Source organism: Schistocerca serialis, chromosome 1 (assembly GCF_023864345.2).
Source record: "Schistocerca serialis cubense isolate TAMUIC-IGC-003099 chromosome 1, iqSchSeri2.2, whole genome shotgun sequence".
NCBI classification, from domain to species: Eukaryota; Metazoa; Arthropoda; class Insecta; order Orthoptera; family Acrididae; genus Schistocerca; species Schistocerca serialis.
In genome coordinates this window covers 575,031,509-575,052,414 of record NC_064638.1, presented here as the reverse complement: position 1 = coordinate 575,052,414, position 20,906 = coordinate 575,031,509, and the positions used below count along the sequence as shown (strand labels likewise).

The window sequence follows — 20,906 nt, the reverse complement described above, 5'->3', positions numbered from 1 at the left end:
ATTTTCACACCTGTCAACACCTGCCTTCTTTGGGATTGGAATTATTATTTTCTTCTTGCAGTTGAGGGAATTTCGCCTGTCTCATACATCTTGCTCACCAGATGGCAGTGTTTTGTCATGACTGGCTCTCCCCAAGGCCGTCAGTAGTTTGATTTGTAGAAATTTATTTTATTTTATAGAAGTTCATAAATTAAAATAAACTTCTACAAATCATGTGGCTGTTGGTAAATTATTGCATCAAGAAGTTCATGCCAGCCGTCATCCCACGATCCATAATGGATCAAGAAGGCTGATGCAAGCTACCATCAACTTCATAAATCAAATGACCAGTGATTCTGGACATACCACTTACAGGTTAACTGTATACCAAAACATCTGGTCTTACGAGCTTGATATCCGATACATCCTACATCCCAGGTTGTTTAGTTTGCACCGGCCTCCTTTACAGCAGCAGCGTGCCAAACTACACTGCAGTCAGGTGGCCTTGCACCTTTCTCCTGTGCCCATAGAGCAGGGTGTTCCAGCTCGGCGGCTCCGTTGTGAGCTGCGGAGCGGTCCCTGCTCCAGGGAGCTGTGTTGCTCGCTGTGACCATTCAAGTGGGCCGGCACGTGGCACGGCTGGCTGAGGCAGGCGGCAAGGCAAGCGTCTTACAAGATCGACAACCTCGTACTCTTAGCTGCTAAGACATGGTGATGTGCTACACCAGGAAATACGATGTTCTGGAAATAAATAAGAAACAACTATTTTACAAGAAATTGTATACTAAATTTATTGGGCCTCTGTAGCTCGACACTTTCTTTTCATTGCTAGATCGTAAATATTAGGCATCAAAGTGTTCGCAGTGTTAATGCGGAGGATGGCCTGCATTGTTGCATCCTGAAGAAACGATCGTTCCTTACTTTTTACTCTTTTCATTGCTGAGAAAAGCTGCTCACAAAAATACTTAGATCCAAACATGCAAATGATCTGAGCGGCATAGTTGTGAAGCTTGGGAAATGTGTTTTGCTGTAATGAACGATACCATTGTGTCAAATCCAACATGTTGTAGTACCTCTCTTTCAACAAAGTTGAATTCTGCAAATCAATAATCTCCAATTGAAGTGACGATGACAAGTCATTGGAGGAAACTGAAAAAGGAGTGCTGAACACCTTAAGTTCCATTTCCAAACTAGTGAGGTCTCGAAATCGTGTTTCAAATGACGTGATCAACTGCTTTAATTTTGCTTGTTAATCGCCGAAAGTAGTACCTTCAGGTAGTTTTAAAGAAGCAAGACGATTGAAGAACGTTAAATGTCCATTACTCATCTGCCTCTCAAATAAACGTAACTTTTCCACGAACGCTTTGATATGGTCGTGCATGTCAACGATTAGCTGCCCTTTGCCCTGCAATGACAGATTTAAATTATTCAGATGCATAGTTATGTCAGCTAAGAATGCCAGATCTGATATCCATTTTATATCTTTCAGACAACGCATTTCTTCCCCTTTCATTTCGAGAAAAAGGGATCTTTCCTCACGAATGGCAAAGAAAACATCAAGAACTTTTCCCCGGCTCAGCCAAAGAACTGTACTGTGGTAAGGTATATCCCCGTACTCCACTTCCATATCTTTCAGGAGTCCTCTGAATTGGCGATGATTCGTACCGTGACGCTGCACAAAAGTCACACACTTCACGACATCTTTCATTACGTCACCTAGCTCTACTGTTTCAGCACACAGTGCCTCTTGGTGAATAAAACAATGAAGAGTCAAAATGTCTTTCCCAAATTCGTCCCTGAGTTTATTATTCAAATGAGAAGCAAAACCTTGGTGACACCCAATCATTTGTGGTGCACCGTCTGTCGCTGCAGAATGGAGCTTATCCCACGGCAAATTCATATTGTCCATTGATTCACAAACAGCTTCAAAAATGTCACGTCCTGTTGCGGTGTAATTGAGTGGTACCACACCCAAGAGTTCTTCAGTTATTTGCAACTCCATGTCGACACCACGCACAAAGACTGCAAGCTGACCACAGTCCGATATGTCGGTGCTTTCGTCAAGTGCTAGCAAAAATGCAACCAAGCTCTCCGCCTTTTTCCTGAGCTGTGTCTGTAAACCCGCTGCCATGTCCAGGATTCGATGAGACATTGTTTGCTTCGACAGGCAAACCCCTTCAATTGCCTGCACCTCCCTTGGAAACAAACATTCTGCAACTGCTACCATGCACGATTTTACGAGTGGTCCGACCGAAAACGGCTTGCCACTCATCGCAATGATGTGAACAACCCAGTAGCTTGCTTGAATTGCAGATTCAATAGTGTTTTTCAGCTCTCATTCACCTGAAATTTATAAACACATTACGGAACACGTACTATGTTGCATATTTTGATACAATCCATATTACGAAACCGTTTTTAATCTTGCATCTCCTGGTATGTTGTTCTAAGCCTGGCTACTAGTTCTCTGCATGCAACGCCTTCTACCTGATCGTAGTGTGCTGCGTGAAGACGTGTATAATGTCATTGTATATTGTACCTCTTCGCAGAGTTCAATACTTTGACATACAAGACACTGCAGATGACCGTCCCTCTCAGTGAATAGAAAGTTATCCTCCAATAGAGGTACAGGGCTCCCGCGGCTAGTCATAGCTGTCATTGAACACGGATTATTGCGTCAGTTGCAGCTGCATGTGGCCAGGGGGCAGTGAGTTCGCTTTCCCCCTCCACGCGGGCTCCGAGCTGCCGCAGTGAGTGCTCCGGCTCCCTGGAGCTCGGTTGGAACAGCCTGCCATAGAGCATCCCTGCCACTGACAGTATAGTTTGCTTGTGGAAATGCAACTCTGCATAAATATTTTAAATTAGACACACCCACAATGCTTTCTGTCAGCATATGAAGGCTAGACTCTGGAACTACAATAGAGATTTTGACAGTTTTCTTGAGGAAAGTTTGTTTATATAATTTATTACCATTACACTTAACAAGTTATTCAGCTGTATTTACTTAGAAGAAAAAGGCCCCAAGGGTGGGATCGAATTTTCCAAAACATTTGTACGGTGTTGCAGGTTAAGGTACCAGGTGTCACACCGTGCAATCATTTTCTCTGAAGGCCCTTGTTTGCAAGTAATTCAAAAAAGAGAAAAAGAAATCTTTGTTTGATAGTGTGGAGTAATGGTAATCATCCTGCCCCAATTGCTCACTAGTTGGTGTTCCATCTTTTGTGGTAAGCAGTAGAGGTTTTAAAAACATTTGTACTAAGTTTTCATTAAATTTTGACGTAAAATATTTGTTAATTTATTGTTACTATTATTGTGGTTTAAGTTGCTGTAACTCTGCATTATCGATTTTGTAAAGTGCTTTCCTACTTTATAAATCACCATCACTGAGAAACCAGACGGGAGGGGGATGTTACAAAATTTTACTACTAACACTGATACAAAAGTGGGCGGTGGAGAAAATAGGTTCTCTACACTGCCCTAAAATGTTAAAAATAACAGTATACGGAGCAGCATTGTAGCATAGTGATTAAGGTATCTTTCTGACGTACAGAAGGTTCTGGATTCAAAACTCGTCAGGTGCTTTAAAAATTTTTATTTTCAGATCATTTTCCAAAATTACTTAGAGCATTATTTTTATTCAATTAACTGGTTTAAATGTATCTTTTTTAAATTTCTAATCCTTTGTCACATCATTTTAGTCATCATTTTAGCTATTTCATTTGCTCTTGTTTTGACTTGAAAAAGGAAAGATTGGAATCCTTGTGCATGTGATTTTAATTATTTTTATTTATCTGTCATGACAGTTAAATGTCTAAAAATGCCAGTCTATTGTTTAAAAAACAAAAGACAGAATAATCTATTTGTACTGGCTGCGCATATATATAAGTGCTGGCAGGTTGACAGACACACAAACAAACACAAACATACACACAAAATTCAAGCTTTCGCAACAAACTGAGAAATATGTCTGCTTGTGTCTGTATATGTGTGGATGGATATGTGTGTGTGTGTGTGTGTGTGTGTGTGTGTGTGTGTGTGTGTGTGTGTGTGTGCGAGTGTATACCCGTCCTTTTTCCCCCTAAGGTAAGTCTTTCCGCTCCCGGGATTGGAATGACTCCTTACCCTCTCCCTTAAAACCCACATCCTTTCGTCTTTCCCTCTCCTTCCCTCTTTCCTGATGAGGCAACAGTTTGTTGCGAAAGCTTGAATTTTGTGTGTATGTTTGTGTTTGTTTGTGCGTCTGTCGACCTGCCAGCACTTTCATTTGGTAAGTCACATCATCTTTGTTTTTAGATATATATTTCCTACTTGGAATGTTTCCCTCTATTACAACCATATATATACACTCCTGGAAATTGAAATAAGAACACCGTGAATTCATTGTCCCAGGAAGGGGAAACTTTATTGACACATTCCTGGGGTCAGATACATCACATGATCACACTGACAGAACCACAGGCACATAGACACAGGCAACAGAGCATGCACAATGTCGGCGCTAGTACAGTGTATATCCACCTTTCGCAGCAATGCAGGCTGCTATTCTCCCATGGAGACGATCGTAGAGATGCTGGATGTAGTCCTGTGGAACGGCTTGCCATGCCATTTCCACCTGGCGCCTCAGTTGGACCAGCGTTCGTGCTGGACGTGCAGACCGCGTGAGACGACGCTTCATCCAGTCCCAAACAAATTCAATGGGGGACAGATCCGGAGATCTTGCTGGCCAGGGTAGTTGACTTACACCTTCTAGAGCACGTTGGGTGGCACAGGATACATGCGGACGTGCATTGTCCTGTTGGAACAGCAAGTTCCCTTGCCGGTCTAGGAATGGTAGAACGATGGGTTCGATGACGGTTTGGATGTACCGTGCACTATTCAGTGTCCCCTCGACGATCACCAGTGGTGTACGGCCAGTGTAGGAGATCGCTCCCCACACCATGATGCCGGGTGTTGGCCCTGTGTGCCTCGGTCGTATGCAGTCCTGATTGTGGCGCTCACCTGCACGGCGCCAAACACGCATACGACCATCATTGGCACCAAGGCAGAAGCGACTCTCATCGCTGAAGACGACACGTCTCCATTCGTCCCTCCATTCACGCCTGTCGCGACACCACTGGAGGCGGGCTGCACGATGTTGGGGCGTGAGCGGAAGACGGCCTAACAGTGTGCGGGACGGTAGCCCAGCTTCATGGAGACGGTTGCGAATGGTCCTCGCCGATACCCCAGGAGCTACAGTGTCCCTAATTTGCTGGGAAGTGGCAGTGCGGTCCCCTACGGCACTGCGTAGGATCCTACGGTCTTGGCGTGCATCCGTGCGTCGCTGCGGTCCGGTCCCAGGTCGACGGGCACGTGCACCTTCCGCCGACCACTGGCGACAACATCGATGTACTGTGGAGACCTCACGCCCCACGTGTTGAGCAATTGGGCGGTACGTCCACCCAGCCTCCCGCATGCCCACTATACGCCCTCGCTCAAAGTCCGTCAACTGCACATACGGTTCACGTCCACACTGTCGCGGCATGCTACCAGTGTTAAAGACTGCGATGGAGCTCCGTATGCCACGGCAGACTGGCTGACACTGACGGCGGCGGTGCACAAATGCTGCGCAGCTAGCGCCATTCGACGGCAAACACCGCCGTTCCTGGTGTGTCCGCTGTGCCGTGCGTATGATCATTGCTTGTACAGCCCTCTCGCAGTGTCCGGAGCAAGTATGGTGGGTCTGACACACCGGTGTCAATGTGTTCTTTTTTCCATTTCCAGGAGTGTGTGTGTATATATATATATATATAATGTGCATTTTTTGGAAGTCAGTTGTCATGCAAACTCTTAATTATCGTGCAAATGTTGAAATCGTAAATTCTTCTTACACTGTAGACAAAGTAATGCGTTGAAGATTTAAATGAAAGAAGAGGTTATAAATAAAACAAAATTCAGGCAACATGAGGAATAGAAATAATGAATGCAGTAACATGGACAAAAATTTAAAATGTAAGACAGAAGAAATAAAACCAAAGTTAATACATAAAAATAAGTAAAATCACATGCACAAAGATTCCAAATTAAAGAAGAATGATTGGAAGACAATATAAGAGCAAATGAAATAATTAATATGATGATTAAAGAGATATGACAGAGAGTTAGATACTAAAAGAATTACATTTAAACCAATTAATTGAAAACAATAATGATCAGTTGTTTAGCTTTGATTTGAAAATAAAAAAATTTAAAGCACCTAATGAGATTTGATCCCAGAACCTCCTGTACATGAGGAATGTACCTCAACTATTAAACCACAGTACTGCTCTGTGTATAGTTATCATTTCTAATGACTCTAGAAAATTACATGAAATTCTGATGTTTTTGTCGGTTGCTTGCAAACAATGGCCCACCAGAGTGAATGGCTGCATAGTGTGATAAATGGGACCCTAAACTACCACACTGTATAGATGGTTTCAAAATGTCAATCCCATCTCCGGGCAACCTCTACTTCTATTGCTACCCATGTGAAGCCATGGTGGGTCAGTAGTTATATATAATAATGACCACCACCAAACTTGCTGAGTGCATAAATGAAAATACAAATTGTTCACCATGGAAGACACCCAGTAACCAGTTGCTGAACATGCTTCTTGCTTGACTCAAACGACGTAAGTGCCTGCTACACCACACATTGGCTCATTCTGCTTGATAATAGCTTCCCTAAACTCTAGAGATTGAAACTTGTCACTATCTTTGGAATCTCCTGCCTCCTCCTTCATTCTTATGGGAAAAACATCATTGTGGCTGTCACTAATGAGCCTAGCAATCCCAAAAACTATGAAATTGATACTGATATCTCTAGTTATCATATATTTTTACGTGACTTTGCTTCTCACCCCCACCCTCATTCATTGAGTTGATAGCAGTGTATTACGCCCACAGTATTTTTAAACATATCATACAAATGATGAGTCTTGTATCAATAAAATTTGGTTGAGATTGCTGTGGACACGCCCAGATTACATTTCCGCTACCTTTTCATACGCACCCCACCTGTACAGGAGGCAGGTGCTTCTTTCCAGATACTTTGTGATACATGTGCCAAGTTTTATAGATCAGTCCAATGGTTTACAAGGAGATTTGGCACGTACATACATTATAAGGCAATATAATTATGAAAAATTTACAGATTCACCGCTGTACCTCAACTACTTCTTTTTGCACGGTCACCTTTGTTCTCAGTGCACTTTGAGCTGTGGAATCAGCTTCCTGATCCTTTGTAAAAAAAAAAATCATTAATCACCTCTTTGGCGCATTGTTTGACAGCAATCTCAGTATCATTGCTGGTAGAAAATCTGTTTGCACATGTAAATAACTTACAGAAGTGGAAAGTTAAAAATCGTGAAGGTGCCATACCTGGGGTAGTTTACGTGCCAACAGAATGAATCCAAGAGCTGATTTGTGATATTGGCAGTGTGGATACATACAGTGTCATGCACTATGCACACTCCCTTCATTAACATTCCCATTCTTTTGTTCTGTATCATCGCCCATACTTTTTTAGTTTTTCTAATTACTTCACAGCATTGTTCCCCCATGAGGTAAAAATTCAATGAGCAAAATCCCTTTCTGGTCCTAAAATACACAGGCCAAGATTTTTAAGGGTGAAAAAACTGTTCTGAATTTCTCTGTGGTGGTGAGGAGAGATGTCACCACTGCACTGATCGTCCTTTCAATTCAGGGGTATAGTGGGTCATGCCCATTTCATAGCCAGTGACAATAAAGTCAAGGAATTGTTCATCTTTCAGTTCAGAGTGTTCTAGACATACCCATGAATATGCAGTTCTGTTGACTTTGTTGATCTGCATACACAGTTATTGAAAACCAAAGTTTTTCAGTAATGATTTTACATGGAAGAGCTCTGGAGATTTGGACACACGGAATTCATCTTCAGCTAATCCAGCTTGGCTGTAATTGTGGTCCTATTTCTTCACTACAAAATAGTAAATATCAGTTATTTGTGCACATCATAGCTGTCCTCAGTTGTACTCTTTTGTTAAAAATTGTTGCCATGGTGCATAAAGAACTGGAGGATGAATGTTCAAGCTCTGGATCATATCTGTCTCAGTTTTACCTGGCTCCACTCTGCCAGTGGTCCTCCATTTCATTTTAGTTAGTTAATTGAACCTCTGTTTTGTTCAATAGTCATTTTATATGTAAAATATGAGGTTAGGTTCTTGTTTACTCACATATTAAGTTTAAAATAGCAGAGTTTCTTAATATTTTTACCAAAAATAACAATTATTATCTTTCTGAAATGCATGTTAATGCAAAATTTATACACATTAAAATTTAACACAGAAACACACAATAATACAGTAAAATAGTTTTTATCAAGTTCATCTACACCCTAAACAGTGTCTGGGTTATGTACATAGGTAGAATAAGATGCTGCCGTAGTGAATTCAGTTTCCTTAATGCAAATCTTTTGTCACTGAAGTGTTGTGTTCAGAGGCTTGACATTCATTTGAAGTTTCACAGTGTTTTGCAAAGAAATGTTTAATTTTTGGCTGTCTTGTATTCTTTATCAGTTGATTATACACCTCTTTGTAGCATTTAAGAGAATGTTCTTCACTATTGTGCTCCTTACTTCTTCCGAATTATTTTCTACATCGTCAGCATTGAAACAGGCTGAACTTCCTTTTACTCTTCTCACTGAAGACTGTCAAATCTCCCTTGCTCAGATCCTTTGAATGAGAGATTAAGCAGTCAAACGCATTTTCTTAATCGACATTTGCAATTTGAATCACATTCTTCTATGAGACTGGAAAAGTTTTATGCAGACAGATTGCCTCGAATGTACAAATAATTCCCTGGTCCATGTGTGACAGGATACATATGGTGTTTGGTGACAGAAAAAGGACTTCAGGGTTTTTATTTGAATCAGTAATGGAAAGTGGAGGCTGTGAACATTATCAGAGGGGAAGAGAATTTTAAAAGGGGTTTGTTCTTTCTCACAGTAAGCCTTAAGTTCTCTATTCAGTTCATTAACAAAATAGTCACTGAAAGGAGCAGAAGTCGTCCAACATTTTTTATTCCCTCTCCAATGAACTCTGAGCCTGTTCTTCACAGCCCTTTAGTGCTCTAGGATTTTGAGTGTGTTAGATCATAATGGGTTTTAATATTAAATTGCCTGCAGCATTTCCTCTGAAAAGAAGGGTACATCAGTCCTTTGCAGCCTTAAATCCAGGTACTGTTTTTTCCTCCAGTAGTGATAAACATGTGGCTAGATACTCTTTTCCAAAATAATCCTGCTTCATCAAAGTCAGAAACCTGCTTCACAGTATAACCTTTTTCTTTCACAGTTTTTTTTATTCTCTTTTAAAATCTTTGGCTCCAACTTCATGTGCCACAGCTGCCTCTCCTGTCATTTTAATGTCTTGAAAGCCAAAACAATGCTTTAAATGATCAAATCAATCTGAATTGGCTGAGAAAGGTGCTGGATAATCTTCTTCGTTCGTAAAGTCTGAAAACGAGTTCTTGGTTTTAGCTTGAATAGCAGCTCCGGAGAGAAGCATGTGCTATTAGTTGTGGTATTCAGTCCAGTGGCATAGTACCTTTTCCATTCTCTGTCACCTCCAAGCGACATTGGTCACTCTTGTCTCACTTAAGTCTTTCAGGTTCAAGAAGATTTTTTAATTGATTCCACATTGTAACAAATAGCTCTCGTAGTGTATCCACTAAGTACCAAGGCATGATGAATGTCAACAATACGTTCACCTATCTCAAAGCTGTCCAAAACTTCACCTCTGTTTCTAGTATACATGACATTCATACATTCTTGTTTCCCTCACTTTCTTTCCTTTTACCCAACATTTTAAATGCAGACTTTGTCAAGTGCAACTTCACATCTCTGCTGACCTGAACTGAAGATTGACGTCTCAATAAGCACGATAGAAGATTTGTTTTGAGATGTGCTGCTGCATTACTGCTTCCGTATGCTGTTAATAGCTGAGCTTATAACTAAAATCGCATGTGCGCAAAAACTCAAGTAATGAATCTGCATATAACAGTTTCTACTTCTCCTCCTCCCAAACAAGCCATGAAGGCCCAACAGTGCCGATTGACCACCTTGTCATAGGTGTCACTGGATGCGGATATAGAGGGGCATGTGGTCAGCACTCCGCTCTCCCGGCCGTATGTCAGTTTCCGAGACCGGAGCCGCCACTTCTCAATCAAGCAGCTCCTCAATTTGCCTCACAAGGGCTGAGTGCACCCCACTTGCCAACACTGCTCAACAGACCAGATGGTCACCCATCCAAGTGCTAGCCCAGCCCGACAGCGCTTAACTTCGGTGATCTGATGGGAACCGGTGTTACCCCTGCGGCAAGGCCGTTGGCGGTCCTACTTCTACTCAGTTCTTTTGTCAATTGCTGGTTCTCTTTCATATAGAAACCAGCTTAACACCAGATATCTCAATATTTTTATGACTTGTTCATCCACAAGCACACACTCCCCTTTTTTATTAAAGTTTCTCCTTCTCACTTTTATTTTGTAAATGCTCTTCATGCCTCTCCCTTTTGTATTTAGTTTCTGGATTTGTGGATTATAAGATTACTTTACATTTTTGTTTATGCCTCTTACTTTTGGCCTATTGGTTGCCTGGAACTTCAATGTTACATATTATATTCTATTCATAACTCTAATTCCTATCAATTGTTTCCCTTTGCACAGGATTACGAGTTACTTTTCTTTGCCACTTGTACCACTTTTCCAAACCTCCATTTTCTCAACTATTCTGCTCCTGATGAATTACCGATTTCAAAAGCTTTATATTGAACATCCCCCCCATGAACCATAGACCTTGCCGTTGGTGGGGTGGGTTGCGTGCCTCAGCAATACAGATAGCCGTACCGTAGGTGCAACCACAACGGAGGGGTATCTGTTGAGAGGCCAGACAAACATATGGATCCTGAAAAGGGGCAGCAGCCTTTTCAGTAGTTGCAGGGGCAACAGTCTGGATGATCGACTGATCTGGCTTTGTAACACTAACCAAAACGGCCTTGCTGTGCTGTGCTGTGCTGTGCTGTGCTGTGCTGTGCTGTGCTGTGCTGTGCTGTGCTGTGCTGTGCTGGTACTGCGAATGACTGAAAGCAAGGGGAAACTACGGCCGTAATTTACCCGAGGGCATGCAGCTTTACTGTATGGATAAATGATGATGGCGTCCTCTTGGGTAAAATATTCTGGAGGTGAAATAGTCCCCCATTCGGATCTCCAGGCGGGGACTACTCAGGAGGACGTCGTTATCAGGAGAAAGAAAACTGGCATTCTGCGGATCGGAGCATGGAATGTCAGATCCCTTAATCGGGCAGGTAGGTTAGAAAATTTAAAAAGGGAAATGGATAGGTTAAAGTTGGATATAGTTGGAATTAGTGAAGTTCGGTGGCAGGAGGAACAAGACTTCTGGTCAGGTGAATACAGGGTTATAAATACAAAATCAAATAGGGGTAATGCAGGAGTAGGTTTAATAATGAATAAAACAATAGGAATGCGGGTAAGCTACTACAAACAGCACAGCGAATGCATTGTTGTGGCCAAGATAGACACGAAGCCCACGCCTATGACAGTAGTACAAGTCTATATGCCATCTAGCTCTGCAGATGACGAAGAAATTGAAGAAATGTATGATGAAATAAAAGAAATTATTCAGATAGTGAAGGGAGACGAAAATTTAATAGTCATGGGTGACTGGAATTTGAGAGTAGGAAAAGGGAGAGAGGGAAACATAGTAGGTGAATATGGATTGGGGTTAAGAAATGAAAGAGGAAGCCGCCTGGTGGAATTTTGCACAGAGCACAACTTAATCATAGCTAAAGCTTGGTTCAAGAATCATAAAAGAATGATGTGTACATAGAAGAAGACTGGAGATACTAAAAGGTATCAGATAGATTATATAATGGTAAGACAGAGATTTAGGAATCAGGTTTTAAATTTTAAGACATTTCCAGGGGCAGTTGTGGACTCTGACCACAATCTATTGGTTATGAACTGTAGATTAAAACTGAAGAAACTGCAAATAGGTGGGAATTTAAGGAGATGGGACCTGGATAAACTGACTAAACCAGAGGCTGTACAGAGTTTCAGGGAGAGCATAAGGAAACAATTGACAGGAATGGGGGAAAGAAATACAGTACAAGAAGAATGGGTAGCTCTGATGGATGAAGTAGTGAAGGCAGCAGAGGATCAAGTAGGTAAAAAAACGAGGGCTAGTAGAAATCCTTGGGTGACAGAAGAAATATTGAATTTAATTGACGAAAGGAGAAAATATAAAAATGCAGTAAATGAAGCAGGCAAAAAGGAATACAAACGTCTCAAAAATGAGATCGATAGGAAGTGCAAAATGGCTAAGCAGGATGGCTAGAGGACAAATTAAGGATGTAGAGGCTTATCTCACTAGAGGTAAGATAGATACTGCCTACAGGAAGATTAAAGAGACCTTTGGAGAAAAGAGAACGACTTGTATGAATATCAAGAGCTCAGATGTGAACCCAATTCTAAGCAAAGAAGGGAAAGCAGAAAGGTGGAAGAAGTATATAGAGGGTCTATACAAGGGCGATGTACTTGAGGACAATGTTATAGAAATGGAAGAGGATGTAGATGAAGATGAAATGGGAGGTATGATACTGCGTGAAGAGTTTGATAGAGCACTGAAAGACCTAAGTCGAAACAAGGCCCCGGGAGTAGACAACATTCCATCAGAACTACTGACAGCCTCGTGAGAGCCAGTCCGGACAAAACTCTACCATCTGGTGAGCAAAATGTATGAGACAGGCGAAATACACTCAGACTTCAAGAAGAATATAATAATTCCAATCCCAAAGAAAGCAGGCGTTGACAGATGTGAAAATTACCAAACTACCAGTTCAGTAAGTCACGACTGTAAAATACTAATGCGAATTCTTTACAGACGAATGGAAAAACTGGTAGAAGCCGACCTTGGGGAAGATCAGTTTGGATTCCGTAGAAATATGGGAACATGTGAGGCAATACTGACCTTACGACTTATTTTAGAAGCTAGATTAAGAAAAGGCAAACCTACGTTTCTAGCATTTGTAGACCTAGAAAAAGCTTTTGACAATGTTGACTGGAATACTCTTTCAAATTCTGGAGGTGGCAGGGGTAAAATACAGGGAGCGAAAGGCTATTTACAATTTGTACAGAAACCAGATGGCAGTTACAAGAGCTGAGGGGCATGAAAGGGAAACAGTGGTTGGGAAGGGAGTGAGACGGGGTTGTAGGCTCTCCCCCATGTTGTTCAATCTGTATATTGAGCAAGCAGTAAAGGAAACTAAAGAAAAATTCGGAGTAGGTATGAAAGTCCATGGAGAAGAAATAAAAACTTTGAGGTTCGCCGATGACATTGTAATTCTGTCAGAGACAGTAAAGGACTTGTAAGAGCAGTTGAACAGAATGGACAGTGTCTTGAAAGGAGGATATAAGATGAACATCAACAAAAGCAAAACGAGGATAATGGAATGTAGTTGAATTAAGTCGGGTGATGCTGAGGGGATTAGGTTAGAAAATGAGACACTCAAAGTAGTAAAGGAGTTTTGCTATTTGGGGAGCAAAATAACTGATGATGGTCGAAGCAGAGAGGATATAAAATGTAGACTGGCAATGGTAAGGAAAGCGTTTCTGAAGAAGAGAAATTTGTTAACATAGAGTATAGATTTGAGTGTCAGGAAGTCGTTTCTGGAAGTATATGTATGGAGTGTAGCCATGTGTGGAAGTGAAACATGGACGATAGCTAGTTTGGACAAGAAGAGAATAGAAGCTTTCGAAATGTGGTGCTATAGACGAATGCTGAAGATTAGATGGGTAGATCACATAACTAATGAGGAGGTACTGAATAGGATTTGGGAGAAGAGGAGTTTGTGGCACAACTTGACTAGAAGGAGGGATTGGTTGGTAGGACATGTTCTGAGGCATCAAGGGATCACCAATTTAGTATTGGAGGGCAGCGTGGAGGATAAGAATCGTAGAGGGAGACAAAGAGATGAATACACTAAGCAGATTCAGAGGGATGTAGGCTGCAGTACGTACTGGGAGATGAAGAAGCTTGCACAGGATAGAGTAGCGTGGAGAGCTGCATCAAACCAGTCTCAGGACTGAAGACCACAACAACAACAACAACAACATATTGAACATAGAGAACATAGAGGATATGTTGAGTTGGAGGCAGGTACAATGCAAAGACCACTAAACAGTTTAGCTTTCAACCAACCAAAAAAAAAAAAAAAAAAACACACACACACACCAACAACAACAACAACAACAACAACACACCCAATGGCCACTGTTTCCAGCCACTATGGCCTGACTGAATCCGCAAACAGGCCACAGCGACCGGAGACATTGGCCATGTGTGTGTGAGCTGTGCTTGTGTGAATGTGTATGTGCTTTCTATTTTGGAAAAAAAAAGTGAATGTTTAGTAGTCTTTTCATTGTGCTTGTCTGCGACTCAATCCCTTCTCTTTGTGGTGAGTAATGATTTGTGCTTTTCGTAATACTGTTGTTGTTCCACCCCGGACATTCCATTTTTATATTGGACATATTCTTTTCTGCAGGACTGTCAAGTGGTTGGAATGAAACGTCTTTTGACAGTTCTTACATTTCTTTAGTTTAACTTTTTTTATTTTTATTAATGATGTATGTTATTTATTGTTGTATCATTGGAAATATATCAAATATTAAATCATGATTTTATGCATTAAACAGGAACACGAGGAAGACCAGAGGGGAGTTCCTGATGGCTTGTCAAGTTCTCCAAAACCTACATCAGAATTGCCACAACAGCCAACTGTTGAGGCAAATTTGTTGGACATTGGAGGAGCAGGAGATGGTGTGGATCTGCTTAACATTACTGCCAGTATGGGTGGAGAGAAGATAAATAGCAGTGATCAAACAGCTGATTTGCTGGGTGGTTTAGGGAAAACATCTAGTGGACTGGAGGACTTACTACAGGGCCCTTCAGTTGCACAATCAGTGCCACAAAACATGCTATTTGACCCTTTTGGCAACAACCTACAGGTTTGTATATGTTCTGTATGTCACATACTGCATGTAGAAATATTTATTTTCCCACCATTTTTTAAGTTAAATGTGGGATGCCATTACAGTGCCTTGAGTGGTGGTTGTTTCCTGCTGTTCATTTCCAGAGTTGGAGATCTCTTCCTACCTCTCGATTATGTTCCATGAATGTTCGATAGGTGGCCAAATCATTTGCCCAGAATGTTCCTTGAACCAGTTGTGAGCAATTGTGGCCCAGTGACAAGGTGCATTATCATTCATAAAAATTCCATTTTTGTTTGGGAACATGAAAAGCTCACAAATGGCTGCAAGTGATCTCCAAGTAGTTGAACATAACCATACCCAGTCAGTGATCATTCAGTTGGATCAGAGGACACAGTACTCCATGTAAACATGGTCCACGCCATTACGGAGCCACCATCTGCTTGCACAGTGACTTGTTGACAACTTGAGTCCTTGGTTTTGTGGGGTCTGCACCAGACTCAGACGCTGCCAACCAGGCCATGATTTTCCTAATGTCTAGGATCCAACTAATGTGCTCACTAGCCCAGGAGAGGTGCTGCAGAGGGCGTTGTGCTTTTAGCAAAGGTACTTGCATCAGTCGTCTGTTGCCAATGGGTCCGCTGCTTACTGGTTTGGCGGGCAGGTACACGGAGGGTGGGGAGTGAGTCATTGTCTTGTTCTTGAATGTCCTCTGACAGAAAATTGCATTTCCTTTATTCAGTTCATTGTGGCAGCTGGTTGAGTGCGGGTCTGATAGGGCATGTTGCCGGATTCTAACTGTGTGAAAATGGACGAAAAAATGAAGCAACGAGTTTGTGTTAAATTTTGTTTTAAAACTGGGAAATCAGCTTCTGAGACTTACGAACTATTAAAAACTGCTTTTGGAGATAATTGTAGGAGCCAGTAAAATGTTTTTGTCTGGTTCAACAGATGTAAAAATGGCCATGAATCATTTGAAGATGAACCACAGTCCGGTCGTCCTTCCACCTCAAAAATGAATGAAAATGTTGTGAAACTTCACGACTTAGTGCGCTCTGATCTTAGACTTACAATTACAGAGATTGCTGATGAACTTAAGTTTCTATGCAGTTCATTTTTAACTGAAGATCTGAACATGTGTAGAGTGTCCACAAAATTCATTCCAAACGTGTTTTCAATTGACCAGAGACAATACCAACTTGAAGTGTGTCAAGAACTGATTAATCAGACTAAAAATGACCCAGATTTGTGAAATATGGTAATTACAGGTGGAAAACTGTAGGTATATGGATATGATCCTGAAACCAAAGTGCAGTCTTCACAGTGGAAGACTCCAGGTTCACCAGGATATGTCTGCTTGTGTCTATGTGTGGATGGATATGTGTGTGTGTGCGCGAGTGTATACCCGTCCTTCTTTCCCCCTAAGGTAAGTCTTTCCGCTCCCGGGATTGGAATGACTCCTTACCCTCTCCCTTAAAACCCACATCCTTTCGTCTTTCCCTCCTACCTGATGAGGCAACAGTTTGTTGCGAAAGCTTGAATTTTGTGTGTATGTTTGTGCTTGTTTGTGTGTCTGTCGACCTGCCAGCACTTCCATTTGGTAAGTCACATCATCTTTGTTTTTTTATATATATATATATATATATATATATATATATATATATATATATATAATAGAGGGAAACATTCCACGTGGGAAAAATATATCTAAAAAGAAAGATGATGAAACTTACCAAACAAAAGCGCTGGCAGGTCGATAGACACACAAACAAACACAAACATACACACAAAATTCTAGCTTTCGCAACCAATGGTTGCCTCGTCAGGACGATATATATATATATATATAGAAGGAAATATTCCACGTGGGAAAAATTATATATAAAATCAAAGATGAGGTGACTTACCGAACGAAAGCGCTGGCAGGTCGATAGACACACAAACAAACACAAACATACACACAAAATTCAAGCTTTCGCAACAAACTGTTGCCTCATCAGGAAAGAGGGAAGGAGAGGGGAAGACGAAAGGAAGTGGGTTTTAAGGGAGAGGATAAGGAGTCATTCCAATCCCGGGAGCGGAAAGACTTACCTTAGGGGGAAAACTCCCGGGATTGGAATGACTCCTTACCCTCTCCCTTAAAACCCACTTCCTTTCGTCTTCCCCTCTCCTTCCCTCTTTCCTGATGAGGCAACAGTTTGTTGCGAAAGCTTGAATTTTGTGTGTATGTTTGTGTTTGTTTGTGTGTCTATCGACCTGCCAGCGCTTTCGTTCGGTAAGTCACCTCATCTTTGATTTTATATATAATTTTTCCCACGTGGAATATTTCCTTCTATTATATTGATATCATTAATTTGAATCCAACAATTACGTTTGTTATTGTCACTGTTGCATTTCGAAATCTTTTCTGTCATCTTATTTTCCTCTTTCTGTTTTTACCAGTAGTTTCACTTTGTATTCACCTTCTCCTTTTCACCGTAATCTGCTATACTATTTTATCCCGCCTATATATATACTCAATAATACGTAACCCACTTCCAAACCATAACCAAAAAATTTTTTTTTTTTTTTGCCGCTTTCAGCACTACCGCCGCTATAATATCCACCGTTTCTAGTTCACAAACAGCTCCTTTCACCTTTTAAACAACCATTTTGGCCTGTTCTAATAACTTTCGCTTTATTTCCATTTCCGTTTTTCCCACATCACTTAAAATTTTTAGCCGCTTCCCACAGGTTTTAACGTCATTATTTCTTCGTCAGACAATTGTTAGCCTCATTTTCATAATCTGCCACCACAATACCACTCCTTTTAATATACTATACGCAGTTTTTTCGAAATTTTCCCGAATTTCTCCGTCCTTTAACGTGCTTTGGCGGCAACACAACCACCTAACCTTTATGCACATCGTTGTCTACCAACCCAAGTCCAACATAGCCCAGCTGTAACCAACACCTTTTCGCCTTTTTTCATTCCAGATCTCCAGTTACTTTCCGGTTCACCTTTATCTCTCCCCATATATTTTTATTTTCATTTTCATTTCACCTCATGTTACACTTTCACCTTCTAATACCATGTCACCCTCACAACACCCCCACAACGACCCCATTAAGTTTTATTTACATTCCCTCCGCAAACATGCCTTCGCCCTAGCCAGATTACGCTCTCATATTCTATTTTCTCAGGCTTGTCTGACATTTGGCATCACCCCCAAAGGCCTCACACTTAAAGTTCCCATCTCTGGCTGCAACCCTTCCTTCCATCAGTCCCTATACCAGTTCCAAACTGAACAATCCATTGCCCTCACCCACCTAATCCTCCACCTACACATCAACTCAGCCAATGAACACACCCGTCAACTCCTATCCTTAATAAAAGTCCTTAATCTTTCCTCTCCCACATCCACACCGGCTGTCCAGAGCATCCTCCTACAGGCCAACCGTAAATTAGAACAGCATGCCACCCTCCACCTCAAAAAACTATCCAATCTCCTGGTTTCCCACCTCTGGAAAGGCAACTCACTCACCCTTCACAACCTTTCCAGCAAACCTCCACCTCCTCCATTGCACACAAACCCAGTCTCTCCCATCTACTCAATCTCCCACTTCCAGCTCCACTCCCTCCAAAACCTCAAAATTCCGATCAACACAATCTGGAAACACAACACCCTAATTCAGTAGTCAACCTTTCCTCCAAACCTCTCTCCCAATCTGAAACCTCTGTCCTATCCAAAGGCCTCACCTTCAGCCCCACTCCCAGATTCAACCAAACAGCCCTCGTCAAAGATTTACTGTCCTACACCCGTACTCTCTGCTGGAAGTATCACTTTGCCACGAAGAAAAATGATCCTAATCCTACTTCTAATGATCCGACTTCTCAAGACACCATCCAAATTGAACCCTGCCTGGAACAGTTCCGTCCTCCGTCACAGCGGGACCCACCTCCTCTTCCTCAAAATCACCCTCTCCAAACCTTCCAGGAATTTCTGACTTCCAGCCTTGCATCTCAATCCTTCTTAAAAAACCTTAATCCTACACCCAACATCACCACTGCTGAAGCCCAGGCTATCCGTGATCTGAAGGCTGACCGATCCATCGTCATTCTTCCGGCGGACAAGGGTTCCACAACCGTGGTACTTGATCGTCGGGAGTATGTGGCTGAGGGACTGCGTCAGCTTTCAGACAACACCACATACAAAGTTTGCCAAGGTAACCCCATTCCCGATGTCCAGGCGGAGCTTCAAGGAATCCTCAGAACCTTAGGCCCCCTGCAAAACCTTTCACCTGACTCCATCAACCTCCTGACCCCACCGACACCCCGCACCCCTACCTTCTACCTTCTTCCTAAAATCCACAAACCCAATCATCCCGGCCGCCCCATTGTAGCTGGTTACCAAGCCCCCACAGAACGTATCTCTGCCTACGTAGATCAACACCTTCAACCCATTACATGCAGTCTCCCATCCTTCATCAAAGACACCAACCACTTTCTTGAACGCCTGGAATCCTTACCCAATCTGTTACCCCCGGAAACCATCCTTGTAACCATTGATGCTATGTCCTTATACACAAATATTCCGCACGTCCAGGGCCTCGCTGCGATGGAGCATTTCCTTTCACGCCGATCACCTACCACCCTACCTAAAACCTCTTTCCTCATTACCTTAGCCAGCTTCATCCTGACCCACAACTTCTTCACTTTTGAAGGCCAGACATACCAACAATTAAAGGGAACAGCCATGGGTACCAGGATGGCCCCCTCGTGTGCCAACCTATTCATGGGTCGCTTAGAGGAAGCCTTCTTGGTTACCCAAGTCTGCCAACCCAAAGTTTGGTACAGATTTATTGATGACATCTTTATGATCTGGACTCACAGTGAAGAAGAACTCCAGAATTTCCTCTCCAACCTCAACTCCTTTGGTTCCATCAGATTCACCTGGTCCTATTCCAAATCCCATGCCACTTTCCTTGACGTCGACCTCCACCTGTCCAATGGCCAACTTCACACGTCCGTCCACATCAAACCCACCAACAAGCAACAGTACCTCCATTATGACAGCTGCCACCCATTCCACATCAAACGGTCCCTTCCCTACAGCCTAGGTCTTCGTGGCAAACGAATCTGCTCCAGTCCGGAATCCCTGAATCAGTACACCAACAACCTGAAAACAGCTTTCGCATCCCGCAACTACCCTCCCGACCTGGTACAGAAGCAAATAACCAGAGCCACTTCCTCGTCCCCTCAAACCCAGAATCCCCCACAGAAAAAACACAAAAGTGCCCCACTTGTGACAGGATACTTTCCGGGACTGGACCAGACTCTGAATGTGGCTCTCCAGCAGGGATACGACTTCCTCAAATCCTGCCCTGAAATGAGATCCATCCTTCATAAAATCCTCCCCACTCCGCCAAGAGTGTCTTTCCGCCGTCCACCTAACCTTCGTAACCTGTTAGTTCATCCCTATGAAATCCCCAAACCACCTTCCCTACCCTCTGGCTCCTATCCTTGTAACCGCCCCCGATGCAAAACCTGTCCCATGCACCCTCCCACCACCACCTACTCCAGTCCTGTAACCCGGAAGGTGTACACGATCAAAGGCAGAGCCACGTGTGAAAGCACCCACGTGATTTACCAACTGACCTGCCTACACTGTGATGCATTCTATGTGGGAATGACCAGCAACAAACTGTCCATTCGCATGAATGGACACAGGCAGACAGTGTTTGTTGGTAATGAGGATCACCCTGTGGCTAAACATGCCTTGGTGCACAGCCAGCACATCTTGGCACAGTGTTACACCGTCCGGGTTATCTGGATACTTCCCACCAACACCAACCTATCCGAACTCCGGAGATGGGAACTTGCCCTTCAGTATATC

The 20,906-nt window shown here is 42.5% G+C and overlaps 1 protein-coding gene and 1 pseudogene across 3 annotated transcripts in view; one reads left to right on the top strand and one right to left on the bottom strand.

Annotated features, from left to right (window-relative positions):
- The window catches only part of LOC126476428 (cyclin-G-associated kinase), a 264,992-nt gene that overhangs the window by 168,086 nt on the left and 76,000 nt on the right, over nt 1–20,906 (top strand). For all 3 annotated transcript variants that reach the window (XR_007586987.1, XM_050103541.1, XM_050103542.1), the window contains exon 18: nt 14,737–15,048. Coding sequence is in view for 2 of the 3 variants with exons in the window: in XM_050103541.1 (XP_049959498.1) it covers nt 14,737–15,048 (312 nt within the window). In the remaining variant the exon portion in view is untranslated. The remainder of the gene's footprint in view (nt 1–14,736; nt 15,049–20,906) is intronic.
- LOC126425295 (5S ribosomal RNA) lies at nt 10,241–10,358 on the bottom strand (annotated as a pseudogene).